Source organism: Malurus melanocephalus, unplaced genomic scaffold (assembly GCF_030028575.1).
Source record: "Malurus melanocephalus ecotype Western Australia unplaced genomic scaffold, MMel_1.1 scaffold_50, whole genome shotgun sequence".
NCBI classification, from domain to species: domain Eukaryota; kingdom Metazoa; phylum Chordata; class Aves; order Passeriformes; family Maluridae; genus Malurus; species Malurus melanocephalus.
In genome coordinates, this window is record NW_026623282.1 from 3128808 (window position 1) to 3147831 (window position 19024).

The 19024-nt window shown below is 37.3% G+C and overlaps 1 protein-coding gene across 4 annotated transcripts in view; it reads right to left on the reverse strand.

The window, feature by feature from the left end:
• The window catches only part of FAM193A (family with sequence similarity 193 member A), a 45601-nt gene extending 26879 nt beyond the window's left edge, over positions 1–18722 (reverse strand). For 2 of the 4 annotated variants that reach the window (XM_057365307.1, XM_057365306.1), the window contains exons 1-7: positions 18661–18722; positions 15784–16029; positions 13408–13574; positions 12983–13150; positions 10706–10940; positions 7524–7648; positions 3083–3227 (exon numbers count right to left, since the gene is read on the reverse strand). In XM_057365307.1, the coding sequence (XP_057221290.1) occupies positions 3083–3227; positions 7524–7648; positions 10706–10940; positions 12983–13150; positions 13408–13574; positions 15784–15873 (930 nt within the window). In that variant the 5' untranslated portion in view covers positions 15874–16029; positions 18661–18722. Of the gene's footprint in view, positions 1–3082; positions 3228–7523; positions 7649–10705; positions 10941–12982; positions 13151–13407; positions 13575–15783; positions 16030–18660 lie in introns of those variants that run through there. The other 2 variants (XM_057365305.1, XM_057365309.1) reach the window with 1 other exon arrangement.
• Positions 18723–19024: the final 302 nt, after the last annotated feature.

Below are 19024 nucleotides of genomic sequence, written 5' to 3' on the forward strand. Positions count from 1 at the left end.
TACATAAATAATAGAAACTCACTTCTCTCCCTTCCTTCCTTTCCCCAGTGAATATTTATTTTGCCAGAGCAAAGCAGCTGCAATWCAAACCACATGAATCATGCCCAAGAACTCGGCTAGGGAGTGGGAGATAAATTCAAATTCAGAAGAAAAAATTTACACTTCAGTTTTGTACATCTGAACTAAATATGCCACTACCACTTCCCAAAGGAGAAGAGAGGGCCAACACCACCCTCTTCCTTTCTCTCTATTTATTTGAGGCTAAGAAGTATTTGAGCTCCATCAGACAAGCAAGACAGACAGGTGAACAAGAATTTTTCCATTCTGAAATGGATTTAATCATGAAACAAAACCAGAAGTCTGGTCAGAACTGAAACATTACATTAAATCATCTGCAAAAAACTGATGCCCATACATATATCACAGGATGCCTTCTCCTTCCAAATTTTAAAATCTGCACCAAATGTGAATCGCACATCCGAGCTTCCAAAATTCCATGTATTAATCTAATCTATTTTCTTAGACTACTTCACTAGAGATAATAAAAATAATTCCTCCTATCACAAACTCTCAGTGCACAAAAATACTGACTGCTTCAATTATCTACACAGCCACCATAAAGACAAAAACCAAATATGCCCATGCTATTTTGTCTATTAGGTTGACCAGGACTGTAAAAAAAAAATAAAAAAAAAATCACACATTAATATGAAGAGACAAGCAAGAAGCTCTCCCAGGGCAAAAGCATTTCAGTTAAAAAAAAGGAAACAGCTTTGCACAAAATACATATGACTATCTAGCCATTACTTGCTGAAATGACTCAGAACCTCCTCAGCTAAATGTAGTGTAAGTTTGGTAAGTATATCAGGACCTGGATGTGCAGGCTGCACACACTTAAAACTCTCCTRTACTCCAGACACTCCAAAGATCTCTTCCTCAGATTCGACGTATGATTAATATTGGCACTGATATGGATGATTCCTTACTCTAAACTTGATCAGTGTGTGATGGCCCAGCAGTGTCTTAAGTTACATGTCTGTGCATGACACAGTTGTCTTACACAGTCTTAAACAATTAATATTTGTAAAGCTTGCAAGAGCACTTTTTTAACCAACAAGTAATATAACATACTGCAGTGGAGGGTCCATTAATTATCTCTGCTGACGTCCTCTTTTGGATATTGTTCCACAACAGATAAATGAGAATCATTCTTAAACTTCCTTTCCTTTTTAATCTTTCAAACACTACCAATAAAACCTCACAATCTGGTTAAGCCAAGAGACAAGCAAGGAATGGAAGATGCATTCACTGTTAAGAGCCACAGTTTCTACAGCAGCAGGACTTTCTGATTTCTACCTTGTTGACAAAATTATCACTGCAAATTCAAGTATGATGGTCATACTGAATGATGTATTTTTTATCAAGAGAGTATAACCACAGGTTATCATCAACATGGGGTTTAAGGCATGATTRTGAAAATGTTTTTTCCTACATATAAGTACCAATATAAAACCAGTATCTTCTTTAAAATTTGATGGTTTAAGTTTTAGAATTGTCTCCTCTACACACCACCCCGTGCAGGTATTTTTGGACATTAGGTACTAAGTCATCACATGAAATTCCCCCAGTTGTGAGAAGGGTGCCTGCTTGCATTRGGATACAGGCTTCACTGAGCAAATTTTAAAAATGCTGCAAGATGGGACTCGTGGCAGCTGCACGATCACTCAATAAAAAGAAATACAGAAAAATCAGTTAAAAGCTGATTATCAAGTGGTGCAGAACAACCAGTCCGAAGCTAAATATGAATATGACTCTCCAGAAATGCCATTTTAAAATAAAAACAGCTGAATGATGGAAGTGAAGTGGGCTTCCTTTCTTAGTAAAGAGGCAATACCAGACAGCCACGATACCCTGACACCATGGCAAAGATGATGATGACTTGTAGCATAAAATGCAAAATGATGAAATTTTACTGAGCTGCAATCAAATATTTAGGTGCACAAAAGCAGCCAGACCAAAAGAAAACTTTGTAACTCATAGCTCACAGATGCAGTCCCCAAATATAGAGCAATCCCTAAAAATAAAATTAGTTATAWCCTCTCTCCATCTTGAAGGCACTGGAATTAATGGTAAAAGTTCGCTAAATCTTCAACACAGGGAACAACTTCTGAAGGACATTTGCAGTGYACTGTAAGACTGAAATATGCTTGTCATCTATAGAAGTAACTTTGCATTACTGAATCTCAAATTAGTTCTCCATATTCCTACTGCTCATAAAACTTCAAAATAGAAGGCAAGTTTTATAAAGTTCTCTATCTTCCTTTATTTCCATGATATTTTTCCTTCCAGTACACTTAAAATTGAACTAAGCAAATTTTAACTCTTGTCCTGAGGTGTTTTTAAAAAATTAAGTTTCTTGAGCATGAGACAAAAGCCACAGGAGAAATTTTTGAAGAGTATAAACAACTACTTGGAAAATAAATTGCTGTTTTTCTGAAAATTAAGCTCTCAACAACACAGGAATCAGTACAAGAACATGATTATTCTCTGAAATGTAGCACAAATTCAGAAGAATAAGCTATCAGGTCATATACTTAATTAAAGGACTACTTCAGAGGTTTGAAATATTTTTGCATTGAGACRAACTGCAGTTCCCATTTTGACAACCGTACAATGATCATCATCACACCATGAAACATGCCATAATTTTTAAAAGCTACCTCTTCCTCCAGAAGATTATTATTCTGAAAGCTTATGGGGTTTTGTGGAATGGGTTGATTTTCTTTCCTATGGGTCATTTACTGGCTACAGTAATTAAAAATGTTCAAAGACCATCTCTAAACAACAAACATAATAATCTGCTTGAGCACTTTGAATATATCATTGTACAATCACTGTYAAGTAATAGTATGTTAGTGCTTTCCTATTGTGAAATATGAGTAACATGAATGAAAAGAAGTTAAGACTGTTGCTTCAAAGCTCTGGATAAAAACACYCAAGAAATGATTCTTCACTAAAGGCACAGTCCTGCATGGGCTGCTCCCTACATAATCAGTCTTGAGACTGTTTGCATGACTCTTACCTGTTCATCAACATAATCATCTATTCTTTTCTGGCATTCAAGCCACGCTTCAGCAACTTGGCCCATTTCCTGTTCCAGCTGATGATACCTTTGTAGCAAGGTACTATACATATCTTCACTACAGGAATCGTGTGTTGTTCCAAGCCTGAAAGTTCAAACAGGACTTGTTATGGAAGAGACATTTCACTGAAGAAACATGCTTTTAAATTCTGCCAGCCAAAAAGAATGTTGTGAAAATGTGATTATTGACACACCTAGGCCCACACAGCTGCTTGTATCCCAAAAGTTGAGTATTTTTAGTAGTTTTTCAAGAAATATCCAAACCCTGCTTATTCCAATCTTCTGTAACCAACAATAGCAAGAATGTGGGAAGTGCCACACTGCTAGAGACTCTTTCCCATGAGCAACCAGATGACAAACCTATTTGTTCAAATTTTGTTGCTTGATATAGTTATCCTTCTAAATTCTATGGGCTAAATATACATGTTGACTATACACTGCAGAGCTACATAATAAAAATACAGCCAGAAGCTTGTTAAGCAGAACTCTCATGACCAGTGCTAAAAACATTCTCAGACAAGCTGGAATTCCAGGTGGGAAATGTGCTGTAGAATGARGGAAGTGAGATACAAGMAGTTATCTACTACCACTTGAGCAASATGGAWTTCAAAACATGGGGATGCCAGTCACTGCTGAGTGCCTCTGTGAGGAGCCCCAGAAACAGGAGACAGACTTGCCTCCCTTCCTACTGCTGCATCTTTGCACAGCATAATGCTTAAGTAAACATGTCAACTCCCAACACACTGACTTCAGCAATAATAAAAGACAAAATTCTACTCAGTAGCATGTGTTTAAACCCCACTGAATTGTAATGACCTGTCAATTGACACAAATAAGCTGAAGCTTTACAACRTTTTTCTACTCAGTAATTAAGAAGCTGTGTGATAATTAATTAGTCACAGAGGTTGTGTAGCAACTCAAAGCCAGTATCAAAAAAMCAAAATTGAAGCATCTCAAAACATGACATTTAAGCCGAGTTCCAGCATTGCAGGGAGGTTTGTTACAGCTTTTCACTGCTATAGGATGCCAACCCAACCTCAGAACCACATACTCCTGTCTGTCACCTGGCAAAAAACTAAGCCCTTAATTTTAACTTGCCAATTAAGTAAAATGAAGAGCTGAGCAAACAGATAACTCAGTAAACATCAAGTTACAGCTGAKAGTGTGACTTTGACAATAAATTCATTTTATTCTGTTGTTTTTGCCCAGAACCTRCAACACAACCACTTAAGAAGGGTGCACAAGCAACTCTCCACACTAAAACCTGGGATGTCCATGGTGTGAAGAGTACAAAAAGAAGTTTCAAGGGGTACAGTGACTTTAGGAAACAACACTTCCTTACTATCAGTGCAAACATTGTCAATGCCTGTTACTGGGCCACAATTTGTTACTTTTTTTTTTAACCTCTGTATTATGCATTTATGTGAAAATCACCACCATATAGAAATCAGTAAATGGTTCTCATAACAGCTCTTGAGTAGTACTATTCTTTCCAACAGTAGTTTTGCACATAATCTTATTTAAAATATGCTCTTAAGTTAGACCCAAAAGAACTAAATTTTTAAAAAATTGTACTAGCAATGCAACAGCATTTACACTTTAATTCTTTATTGTGACTACAGTTAAAGCTAATGTGCTACTAGCAAATACACTTTCAACCCCCAAGGCAAGTATAAAGCAACAGTCTAGGTAACATTTCAGCCTTCTAAACATAGGTAGAATATATTCCTGGACTGCAGTAAAAAAAAGGTAATAAAAAGAATAGCACATACATAAAACTTAGTAAGAATTGTTCACTTTAAAGTAACTGMGACTTCCAAGCCRYACCTRTTGACAAACTGTATATTTTGTACATACATTTTGGGTATATGGCTACATATTTAGATCAGGAATGCGTAATTTTTTTGGGCAACAGCATTTAACCAAAGCTCTGCAAATATCCTCACCACTGCCTCATCCCCTGCTGGGAAAGCAAAGGGCACAGAGGAGCCCCAGGTATCTGTGAYTTCATCAGTCACCAGGCTCCAATAAAGCATTTTGGTGAATATAGAAAAACACGTCAGAAGCTGCATGCAATCAAAATCCTCTTAACTAAATCAATATTACTGAACCTTTCAGAAACTCTTCATATGGACACCTTCATCAAGAAGTACTACCCACTCACCTTTGAAAGGACTGGATTTCCTTACACATGATGAAAATGCATCCTTATGAAATGCAATGTCTGACCCAGAAGCCCCRCTGACTAGTGAACTCTTGCTAACCATGGACAGCCCTTACAGCTGGTCTGCAGRCTGTACAGCTGAGCTGCCTCCTAACCAAGCCACAGATGCAGTCTTTGTAGCCAAACAAAATATAAAAATTAAGACCCTGGTAGTTTACCCCAGCAGATGAGCTGTGTCTGCTGTGAAATACTGACACAACTCATCTGGTATCAGCTAAGCAACCTCTGTCCCCACAAAGCTGCTGTTTAAACCACCCTAAGTGAACGCTTTTTCTAGTCTGACATCCAAAAAGCATCCTTGGAATGAACCACAGAACACTAACTGCATATTTTGAAAAAGCCAGAGATAAAAAAAAATGGTGATTTAAGCAAAGAATGAAATAAAGGACGAAGACCCAAAAGCTAAGTGAAGCTGAGATGTCAAAACGCCATTTCACATTTCTCTTCAGGAAGAGAAAGTAATGAGGCCACTGCTCTTCTGTAAAGACACTGGCAACACTTTCTCTACTGCACATAAATGATTCTCTGCTGACCACATGACCAGARGATTAGACTGATCCCTGCTTTTCTGTTTGAAGCTTCTGTGATGGAACATTTCTCCACCAATTTCCAATGGTGGGCAGAAAGCTATCCTTCCACAAGAACTTTAATTCTCTCACTTCAATACACAGAGAACAACAGTAAAATCCTGAGAGGCCATGAATACAAACATAATCTATGTTTATCAAAGAAAAACAAGACATATACTGTATAATCTACAAATGGGAAGCTTGTGCTGAACCTTTCCTATCAAGAAACGTTCATGTGAATCAAACTAGGCAAAACCATAAGTTTAAGGGTGTTTCACATAAATTACCTAGCACACACAAATGCACTGGAAAAGGAACTCCTGCAGGAAGAGATTTTGATTTAATCATATTTGTAAGCTTTGAAGGTGGCTGTCACCATAGTGACAGCAGAAAAACAACTTCTGTTGCTCTGATCWCTTGAGAGGAACAGGTAAATGAAATAAAAAATGCTTTTGTTAAGGAATGACCATAAAGTTCACTATGACCATTCTCAGCTCTGCAGATGAAAGCAACATAAATATTTTTATACAGTCAGGATTTCTGGAGTAAAGAGATGCAGAGAGGCCTTGTCAAAAAGCATGGACATGATGAAGGATAGCCACAGAAAAAGAAGCCACAGACCACTGGAAAAGTACACAGTTAAACACAACAATAAAATTAACTGTTGGGGCAGGGAGGAAAGGGTTTCAGCATCAATCTAGTTTCATGTGAACAAATTGGGTAACTTATGAGAGACCTTAGACTTCTTGCAGAACCCAGCAACAATTAAATTTTTTTGTCTTTTCTTGTTTTCCTTTCTAGTATCTACTAGCAAAAGAAGAACTCAAAAGAAATTTCTTCATTCACTGTGAGCAAAGCCTTTTGAGACAGAATTAATCAAACTGCTCTTGCACCATGGAAAATTACCTAAGACAATACCTTTAAAACAGATGTACACAGCTCATAAATGTGCCCTCATCCCAAACAAGACTGACAGGYCAACATGAACCACCCATGACTGTATGTTAAAAATATTCAGACTCAGAATAAAACACATTTCTAGTAATACTTCTTCCCTAGAAAACCCAAACACTTTGACAGAACCCAAATTACAAACAGAGCAACCCTACTARGAAAATATACAGTTAAATGCCTCAGGAGCTTTAAAGCCATGAGACTACAAGTATATAGCAAAGCGGTTTGTTTCTTTTGCTTTCTCAAATGAAAAGATGGCTTAAAACTTCAAATTCAATTCTGTGCACTATGGGAAGGCAAAGGCAAGGAGGTTTTAATTTGCTTGCAGAACTGCAAAAAAGGCAGCAATGCCTGATAATTGAAAACAGTACTATTCAGTCACACCATCAGTATTTACTTAGGATGCTGTCATTTTACTGGGTAACCTACAACTAAGCAAATAAGGGTTGTAATTCCTGTGACAARCAAGTTATGACAGCAGCCTGCTCAATCAACAACACCTTTTCAAGAGAGATCCACACAGTATTTTACCAGTTCAAGTGTAGTGGCAGGTTTTTTTTTTTTTTTAATGCTGTGGTTGCAAGCATGGGTTTTCATTCCTTCTTGAAATTACAAAACAAAAGTTAAACTCTACCTTAGCTGTGACACCAACGTTGGCAAGCTATTCTGCAAGAGTGGCTCAGAAAATACCAGATTTTCAAACAGATGCTTGTTGTGCAATTCCCATGTCACCTGAAATTTCTTCAAATGTTCATTTTCCTATAATGATAAAACARCCAGAAATAAGTCAGGATTAGGGCAAAAAAAAATTCTTAATTCTGTCCAAGGCAAGCATTTTTTAATAAGCCTARTTTCCAACCTACAGGCTGGATGAGCCAGCTCAGTCTTATGCAGTTTTAATACTCAAAACCTCAGAATTTAAGCAATTTATAATGACTTCAATAACCCCAGCATCATTCCTTTTAAATTGTCATGGATAAAAAAAAAATGTATCAGTCTACATTATTCAAAGTTCCCATTCACTCCTGCACCAGATGTATTTTATGATCCAAACCTGTAATTCTCAAGTTTTCTTGTCAAATGATTGTCTATTCCTGATTATTCATCTAGTAAGACACACATGCAATGGCAACCTATAATCTTTATTCAAAACTGACACAAAATCATACAAACAATTCTCCTCGAGTACTGCTGAAAAAGTGAAGTCTTCTAAACAGATAAGAGACCAGCAGGTCACTTCTCTTGTAAGCAGAAAGTTTATGTATTTGAGGTTATTTAACACTTAATTGTATGTTATTTCAAGGGCTAAACTGTAAAACTGTTGTTAAAACACAAGAATTTGAAACAGGTATAATATATTTTCCAAGGAGCGAGTTTTCCCCCATATAGCCAGCAGTTATACCAGGTTTTCACCCACACAAAGCAGAATTAAATGCAAGCATTCTGGCTCTCAGATCAGCAAACAGGCTTTAAGCACTGCAACCCCAAGGACCCAGAAACACCTTTATACTCTGGAATTTTAAAGTTCTGTTAATCATAGTGGGTTAAAATGYAAACCAACCAAACATATTTATATCAGGCCTGAAGACAAGACTATCAGAATTTAAAACAATAATTAAGTTTGAAGTATTATTATTAAGAAGGGTGTGTGGTGGGTTTTGAAGTTGTACAAGACACGTGTACTTCTTCATTTTGAGTATTATGTTTTCAAAATACTTGAAATTTCTATAAAATGCTAATAATTTCTCAAGGGTCACTGAGAAAGGTTGATTTCTTAAGGAATCTCCATATTATGCTGTGAACAAAACCAACACCACTTATCTACAGAATCTTGTGTACCAGTTTGCACAGATTATATTTCTCATAAAGAAATACCAAACAAGTTTTCCTCTATGTCTGCTGTGCTGTGTATTTGAGGGCCCTTCTGTACTGACCATAGTCCTTCCAAATTGCTGTCAGTATAATCTGTCATGCCCTGCACTGATGGGGCACAAGGTTTTAGTTCCTGCTCTTGAAGTCTGATGGATTCCTTTGAAAGGAGGGACAACTGYTCATAATTTCATTGAGAAACTACTTCCTCACAGGTGGAGGTTCAAGGCATTATATGCCTTCCTACAATACACTACATGCAAAGCTTTTATCTTTAAAAGGAAGGCAGCACTAAGTTTAGAGATCATGRCTGCCTTTTATGTATTTTAGGTGAAAAGATTCCTTCTTCTAYAGTGCACTGGTATCTTAAGTGGAAACATCCATGCACACTGAAAAAGTAATGAGAACAGCTCATGTTCTCAATGTAACAGCTCAGTAGAAACATTTTCAGTACTTCCTGGGCTGCATAAAGGAAAAGACTGGAATGTTTTGTGTGTTCTTAGGCTTCGTTTTTTTACAAGTGGAGAGGAATTTTATTTTACTTTTAATTTTGTCAGAAAATGGGTTGACTAGGGGGTTCAAGCATCTTGTGTTTTGKCATGATTATTATTTCAGTCTTCCATACCTACCAAGTTTGCATGACTACTAATTCCCAGTAATTGCTGGGAAAAGGTATAAAATCCTTATTTTCTGATCAGCTGAGTAATTGTTGCACCAATGGGTCCATTATTGGCAGAATCACTTTGATAAAGCCAAGGTGTACTGCAAACCATTATGGCTGAACAAGCTGCAAAGCAAATCAACCTGAAGAGCAATCTTTTCTCAAGCAGCTTGTTAGAAACTTAATGATTTTTAAAAGCAGCCAATAAACAGGGGATAGAAGTGACCTCACCTCWGTATCTAAGTGATAAAGCTAAGCAAGATAATACAGAAAACAGCAAATACAGAGCACTGACAACAGAAAAAAAATCAGATATGCTCAAGCGTCTTAATAGAAACATCTTCCTGCTTTGCAAATTTACTTTTATTGACAGGCCTACCACAGTAATCAAACTCTGCTTCCTCTCCACTTTACATCCTCACCTGTGGCCATTATAGTCTATGCACTATCTATTTTTAGCTCTCTTTACCCATCTAGACAGTCACTTTCATCTAACTGGCAATAAAATCCAAATTCCCCATCTTACCCACTTTCTTTTWTTTCTACTTGCACAAAGCTTACACAAGAAAAGGGATGGACAGGGTAAGGATGTTAACAAAGGATGCACAAGAAAGGATTAATAACGAAAGAGGATTAATAACCTTGTAAGACCTTAAATAGAATTACAGAATTTGTTTACTGTATTACTCACTCAATGGACAGCTAAGATGACGTTTTTAAGGCTACTGCCTATTTTATACCTCAAAATGTAATCCCAAATCTAACATTACAATCAGTTCACAAAAAAGCMCTTAAAGAAGAACTTTATAAATAACATAGCAGATTAAGTGTGAGGCAACAGATCATCTTTTCAAGCAGCCATTCTAGATTGCAACTGAAAGGTGAAAATGGAAACAATTTAAGTGAATGCTACACACAGAAGTTGGTGCCACTTAATCGTGGTTGTCAAGAGACCATAAAAGATTAACGGAGTAGTGCTTCCCACATTAGGACATCTAATAATTTGTAAATCTGCTTAAAGATTTACTTCGGAGTAAGTGCCACAAACAAAATCCCACCTTTTTCTTTGCAAACAAAAAAATAATTTCATCAAGCCACTGYAAGAGATGCCTACTATACACTCATGAATATTTAATTTGCATTTTCAGAATCTTCCTGTCTCTCAGGCTGAACACAGAAAAGAATCTTAAAATTTACCATCACAGAAGACACCGGAAAGAGCCCAGAACAACTGTCAGCATTAGCCCTGGCAAGCAGGAGCACACARGTTGTTTTTTCAGTCTTACCAGAGTAACTAGGAAGGCGCTGATTGTACACGCTGCCTGACAGAGTGCACTGTATTCTTCAAGTAGGAGTGAGATGAACTGCTGTGCCTGGGGTGGCCCTTCTGTCRCCAATGTTGAAGCAACCTTGGATCCCAGGGACAAGTGTCTGAGCAGACGAACCTTCATTTCAAGCACATATTCTCTAGCTTGCTGTTCCAACCGTTGGTAAAGCTGGTATGGATCTCTTTCACAAAGTCTTTATTTTTAAGTATTTGTGACAGAAAAAGAAAAAAGAGAGCATGTAATCAACAGGTTTTGTTTTCCTAGAAATACTTACCAGTTGCTACTACCATCATCAAAAATAACCTCAGTGGTTCACATTTAGAGAACTACTTTAGATCTCAGAGAACACAGTCCAGTCCCCTACTTCTACACCATAGAACTGAGCTCGTGTACCTTTAGGCCTAGGATGCTTGCCTAAGGAGGAGGAAACTGATTTAGAACTTAACTGAATTTCACTTCAGCTTGTGAGCTCAAAATCTTAACTTGATTTGCATCCAGCCCTACAGGCACCCAGACTCCTCAGAAAAGCTTCTTCACAAATTCTCCATGTTGTTTTCAACAGATTTGTGTCTACAGAAGAAAACTGAACGATGGCTGCTTTGAACCACTTTAAATAATTCAACTTCACTCTAAAACTCTGTGCATGGAGTTTAAGCCCTGGCCTCATTTTTTTTTTTTATAGCACAGGGAGGTGGGGAAGAAGAAATGAATGAGATAAGTACTGAACAGTTAGGTGAATAGAAGTCTGCAGCCATCTAATCCATGGTTTTCCCTCACTACTCACAAAACATTCCTATCATATTGACATCAAGTATTCCAGCATACAATAGGGACATTACTTGGCACCACTACTAATTCCAACAAAGAAGACCAGATACTCCATTTCTTGCCAGCTCCGTCTAACAAGAGCATGGAATTGGGAATTTCTGCTTTTTAAAGAGTTACTCTGCCACAACATGGTCTTTCTGCACGCTACCTAAAAGGAGGATTTGTTTTGTTTTCTTTAACGCATTCAGTACCTATATTGATTAGCTTTGTGAAAAAATTCTGCATGCTATTAGCACCACAGACTGGACACACTGGTGCCTGCCCAAATGGTATCCTTTTTTTATTTTACACTTTAGAGACCATAAGGAACTCAAGTGAAAAAAATAATCCAACTGAYATGTAAGACTTCCTTCTTTGAGATCCTGTTTCTGTCCTTGTTTTTTAATAATCTGTCCCAAAAGTGAAAAACAGTTCTGAGGAATCAAAGCTCCTCAGTACATAAGAAAGTTATACAGTATAATGTTCCAATTTTCAAAATTTTTCCATTAAGGAGAAAATGCATAACATCAACAACCATTTTAGCTGTGATTCAGTTTTAATTACCAACACACTATGCAACATTAAACGTCTTTGATTTCCAAGCCTATATTGCATGTTTTGATCACTTAAATAAACAAAGCATGACTAATTGGGAGGCACGCTATATTACTCTGCTTGTACACAACTCATGTTCAAAACCAAACAGTTTTTATATAAGCAAAGTGCAATATGCTCATTTAATTATCTATTAAAGCTAGTTCAGGTGTATAGTCATACCAAGAGCAGTGCTAGATGAATTTCTCTTTCAAACCTGTCTTTATCTCACCAGAATTTAGGTTTAACTAGAAATTGCACATGAGAGCTACAGCTGGTCAGACTGGTCAGATTTCAGTATATTAAGGATGTATGGAACCAAGGAGAACAAGAACTCCTTGATCACACATTGAGTTAGACAGAAACTGAGATGATCCTCCTGGAGCACTTTACGGTCTGTCACACTATCCTTAAAGGCAAAAAACCCACCACTGAAGATCTCATTAAACACATCTTCACCTCAACACCTAGCAAAGTTGCAATTGTGACTTCTGAAAAGAGAATGAAATTCCTGGAATCCACCTCCGCTAGGGATCCATGTCCAACATAACAACATTTTAACAATCTTCCAGGTGTTACAATCACAGTAAGGTGCAAACACTACTACTACTACTAATCCAGGCTAGCTCCACAAGGTAAGATTTTCACGTGGGACAGTTCAAACTTAACACTGTCTTACCAATAAGGTCTTTTGAAGAAWAAGATTCTGGGACCCTTTCATAATTACACATTCCTAACACAAACAGCACATGAATTTAATTGCTTCCCAGGCATTCAAACTAGCATTGAAAAATCCTGCACAACATAAAATTAATAATCTTTGAAGTGATATACCTATCCACCAGCTCTTTCATTCCTTCTTTATCTGGTACCAACGACTGGTCTTGGTCATCTGCCAAAGGGGTCCCAGCTTGGCGATAAATACACCGAACCATGTATCTGACTTCTGACCAGTAATTTTGAAGCTGCTGAGGTTCACGTTCAGGCTCTGCTGAATTTTCTCTGCATGTAAAGACAAAAATAATTGTCCTCTATTTGTATACATCACATAGGCATGTTGATTCCTACTATTCTGGGAAAAAAAGTACATCTGAAAATGCCCAGAATGAAGTATGAAACTGGGTAAATACTGCCATCCAGAAATTAGTTACCATCAGACAACCCATTTCAAGAGTTTATGCATCACCTACAAACAAGCTACAACACTGCCAAAGTCTGACTACAACCACCATGCTGCTGWGGTTGAGTTCAGCTCTTACCTGCGTTCATTACAGGCCTCACAGTTGCATGCTATGTCTGAAGGAGAGGAATTGCTAAGATCTGCAGCAGGCACTGTCTGTGCACCAACAGTTATTCTTCCTCCTCCTACAGATTCCTGCTGTGATCCACTGTTTCCAAGAGGCATGTGCAAAAGGAAATCTTGGCTCTGAAAAAAAAAACCAACCCAAATAGGTAGCTTTCAGTTTGTAAGGTCTGAAATGTTATTAGGTAAGCAAATATTAAAGTGCCAGTTCTTAGTGCTGCATATATTTTGGGAGGACACTCAATGAGGCACCAAGAATTACTCTTTCAAAAGCCTAATAAATTAAAGAGATGACCACCTTCAYTTCTAATGACCCAAGTACATTGGTTATAATTATCACCTTTAAGAACTTCAGCATAAACAATGAACAAAGCTAAAGGAAGGCTTGCATCATCCACACTTAATCATAAACTAGCACTATCTCTTCAGTCTCCATCTAACAATATGTTTGGYTGCCAGAATTTAACAGCCCCTTCTAGCAAAAATTACAAAATCTCCTTTTTTGTACAGCCAGACWTAGTATTTCATAGAAAAGGATGTTAGAAAGCTGCTGCCACTGAAATGGATGTGCTCTCCTGTGMACAGTGCTGTTCAATGCTAGCAGGTGACACAGACCACTCGCCCAAGACTGCTGCTATTTCTGTCTCCAGTTTCTCTCCCTTCTCTGTGCTCCAGCCCCAGCACATGTTATGCTTCTCTCCTGCACCCTCCCAAGTCTGCCACCAGMTTTCTCTGGCACCTGGCAGAGATCTGTTTCACATCAGTAGCATGACTGAAGTTGYTTTTTTTGTGCCCCAAATCCTGGATCAGGATGCAGACACAGGTAAGAACAAACCTGCATGCATTTGCTATCAGGCAAACTAACAAGGGCAACAGCAACCTGAACACAGGAAGACCTACAGCAAACCACCTGTACTGACTTGCAGTCACTGATAATTCTTTTTTTTAAGCTAATCTTGGCTTTTTTTCCCAGCTCAYTTCTCTAATTTGACTAGTCACCTAATTCCTTTAGTTGCCTTTTTAAGTCAAGCTTCCAATCTTGGAAAATCTATTTGCTGTCTGCTTTTAAAAATTACTCTCTARAAAAGAAAACAGTTGCCAAATTAAAAAAAAATTATTTTACATCGACTCTTTATAACTTAACAAAATGTTTAGGAAGCAAATCCTGCCTCCCTTGCATGTGTAGGACCCTTAATTTTCTTTACTCCTTCCTTAAACAGAGCTTAAATGTGTCAAAAATGTCAACTCAATGGAACCATAGTGTGCCTTGGTCTTGCTGCACTTTGAACTCTCTAGGATGTGTTTACCATCATACCACCAGTATAATTCCCTTAGATTTAATCTCTTTTGATTAGTTTTACTACCCTTGTTAACAGCAACACTATCCGTAAACACAAGCTGTATACAAGTAATATACTCTTAAATTTTCCTCACAAAAAACTAAATTGACTATGCTTTTGACATGAGCTTAACAACACCCTCTAGACAATCTTCCTTCATAGTGATTTACTGAAATAAAAATCTGTATGTGCCTATGGGTGTGCGCACAGCCTGTTAGCTCTCTGCAAGGAGATGTCAGCTGGAATTTACAGTACTTCCAATTATCCCAAGTGTGTSACTTCCCAGGTCAGTCATGAAGACTTGTTTATGCAGTATAACATAGTTTACTTCTAATGAGGTTTCGCTGGACTTGTCAATGAACTTTTGCTATCTTCCTGCAACACTAAGCACAGCTCTTACATGAAGTTGAATTCACAATTTGAAATACATGTATTAAAATCAYGTTTGCAGTGCTACCAATACTAGGAAACTGTTACATTCATGCTATGCCAAGGTGTCCTTTATTAAAAAACATAGGAAAGAAAAGACAGTGAAACTCAGAAGTCGTCAGGAAGGTGCCAGTGCAAGTGCAGTGACCTAAGAAGTGTACTGAAAGAACAAGGAAAATTCAGTTTACCTAATGAAGAGAGGAAAACACAACATCAGCAGACAGAATAGAAAAATATGTAATGAGTAAGGTCATGATGGTAATAATAGGAAAAATTTTAGTAAAGGCAACAAGGACCAAGATTGAGAYCCAATGAATTAAAAGCAAAAACCTCAGTAAAAAACTGGCCCAAACCTTGCTCTACTTAAAATTCCACAATTCAGAATGAGAACTCCTTGTGTTTGGAACAACATACCTGTTCAGTTTAGCTCATAAGAAAACCAACTCAAAGTCTCCTAAAATGCTTTTTAAGAATTCACAGACCAAGTGGCTCCAAAGCACAAAGTGACATGCAGCCCATAATTAAGATGAAAAACCTCGGTGTACTGAAGTACTTGAACTTACCACGAGAGACTGCTCTATTGTAGCGTGCCTCTCCTCCTTTTCAACTGTTCTTCGACAGTCTGGACACACCCACAGTGGAAGATGCAGCATATTGTTTGCTTTTGGAGATGTGGAAAGTGCTGTTTTGCTAGAATTTTTTATTCCGCTCTCTGAAAGCGAAGTATCTTTTCGTTCACTTCTACAAAGAAGACAATGCTCGCCAGTTGTATACGGTGCCCTTTGGCCCAAGCCAAAGGTAAAYGGTGTCTGCAAAGAATGTTTTGATAGATTATTGGTTATTTACAGAACATATACCAGACAAACTTATCCTGATATTTGAAACAAACAACATATGTATCGTACTAGTCATTATAAAATGGCGAATACTTGGAGTGTCTCAAAATCAAACACAGCAGTCTCAATACCCATGGGGCAAACAATTCTGACTATTTTCTCCCATTTAGAAAAAAATATTTTCAGGGACCATGGTCTACAGTTTTTCCCTCTAAAATATTTCAGCCTATATGTAATAACCTAGTAAGTAAAATTAAAAAGGAAGAGTACAATTCTTTCTACTGTCATCATTTACAGAGAAAAAAATAAAAGTAAGTCCTCTTTGAAGCTCTGTGACACTTCTTTTTATAATATTATATTCAGCTAAACTTATTACAAAATAAAAGTTTAAATCAGTTTCAACAAAACAAATCAGYAGGGACCTAAAATCTACTATCAGCTATTCAATAAAGTAGACTTGGCAATTTAAGAGGACAGAGGTAGTTCAAAAACTAAATTCTTTTCCAAGATGCTACTATGCATGCAACTATGATTGAGCCATGAAATGCTGAATGACTCTTCACCAAGACTGATTGTCAAAAACAAGTCAGGCAGCACAAGACAAAGAGAACCCAACTTTATGAGACATAAGAGAAGATGACTRACTGGAACAAAATATCATGTAATGGCAGAATCACAGATTTGCCCAATTGTATTRCAACTAGTAGCTCTGGCTAAATTAGCAACAACTTCCATGTAAGCATCAGAATAGTTAAATTCTTTCTCAAAGAAARAGCAAACTTGAAGTAATTTAAGCATTGCTGTYGATGCTGTTCCAATCTCAAGACKAATAAWAATATMGCTTTAAAGACCTTGTAAGGCTAAACTGCACAAGCACAGGTGAACAGTTCTTCAGGGCAAAGGACCAGTTCAAGCTAAATCATAMTTTACTAACTCTCTTCTTGTCTTCACAGCAACAAAAAATCAATTCTCTACTGGTGACGTCTAAAGAAAAACAGCAGACCATTATACACTCAGATTTTTGTGTTCTTCACATTTGTAAAACTGACAGACTCTGCAATATGGAAAGAAAAACTACGAATTCTAGACATAAAAACCCCAAAGACACACTGCATTCATCTCCACATCTTCCTATCTTTCAAAAGTTCATGAGAAATTTAACAGATCTAGTAAGAACAGCTAACCTTTAYTCGCTGCTGCCACTTCTAGAATTTGCACCTAAGCACTATGGCTGGAAAAAGGACACAATCTCTCCAGCAGTTTATGCAGGCTTTTAGAAAACCTTCTCATGCAGGAAAGACTCCCTTTGCCATCTGAAAGGCTGGGACTGACCAAATCCTTTATTGGCTCTACAAGCACTAACAGATTTCTCAAGTTAGGCATGCCTCTTGGCTGACCTGCACTCAGCTGAAGATCTCATTCATGCCTAAAACCCCTGCATGCAGGAAGTCATGGCTGCTCATCCTTKAGCCCTAAATGTTTCCTTCTTAAATTAATTTTTTAAAAGCCAGATTAAGTTGCTGTTGGAATGATGACATTACAGCTATTTTGCAGGCAAATYCTTATAAACATCATTTGCAGGACACCTTCCAACAAGTAGGAAAAGAGAGGATGAAAATATAAAAGTTGAGAAGTTAAAGATAACCTGACCCTCTTTTGCAAAGGTAAAGGTCATGGCAAACACACCTCAGCCACAGTATAGGGACTTCAAGAGGCTGTGTGTGTGTAACTTGCTTAAGGCTGCACCACAATCATTAAAAAGCCATGGCAAACACACCAGGGACAACCACCTTTGCTCTGGCCAGACTCAGTGAAACCCTCACAAATACTGGGCTCGGTGGGGAGATTATCACAGATGTGAAGCTCAAATGAAAGCCCTTGATTCCTAGAGCACAATGCAAGTCAAGAATGAAAGTTGGAACTTTGACAAAACCTAGCATTTGTGAAACCTGTTATGATTCTGTCCTACTAAAATGAAGCTACAAATTGCAGTTTCTTATTTATTTAAAAGATGATGAATGCAGTGACTGTTCATGTGACCATTTCAACAGGAGCAGTAAACTCTTGCTGGATTAGGAGAGCTTGCAATTAGGTCACATTTGTATGCCTCTTCAGTGTCATCAAAGTGTACATTTTATGAAAAGCCAGATATTTTTCCACTAGTCAAGCTTCAAAAAATGTGGGATGCATCTCAACAAGAAAACACCCAGTCTCACTTTCTCTCTGAAACATGTTCAGATATAACATTCATAAATGAAAGCTGGAAGTAGGACAAGTTGGAACAGAAATAACTGCATCTCTGCTATGTATTTAGATTTATTTCCAAGAATAACTTTATTACCATAAAACTGCATAGATTTTAACAACCATGTCCAACTTCAAGCGTACTATAAGAATAAAGTTTTACTTCTAAAAAAGCTTCTACTGCTTTTTAAAGCTTGAATAGGAAATCATCAGAAACAGACTTCAATTAGCAAAGTCTCAATCTCACACAGAATTMTTTTTGAAGAGTTTACTTTAGTACCTTTAATACTGTTTAATATCTTCTCACATTAGTAAATAATTCTGCTTTTATAAACMCCCACAAAATCTGACTGCACATACCTGAGAAACACCTGTGAATTCTGATCCAACAGAACTGTCTGTAAACTGTGTACCATTTAGCGAAACCTGGAAAATAAAAATACCAAAAGATTGATGACAACAGTTGAGTTTATGGCTGAAAGAGCTTTATAAAATTACACAAAATCTTYCTCAGTATCTAAAAATGGCTACAACAGCTTTTGAAATTTGAATCATTGTACAACTGCAGAGAGGGCAGTCTCCCTTTCTTTTGTAAAACAGTTATACAGATGCAAAAGTGTGGATTTTAAACTTTTGCACTATAGCTGTTTCAGTAGCATCTACAAGCTGAAAGAACTRATACAGGAAGACAGCAAAGCCATAAGCAAAAATACTTTTTTTCCCA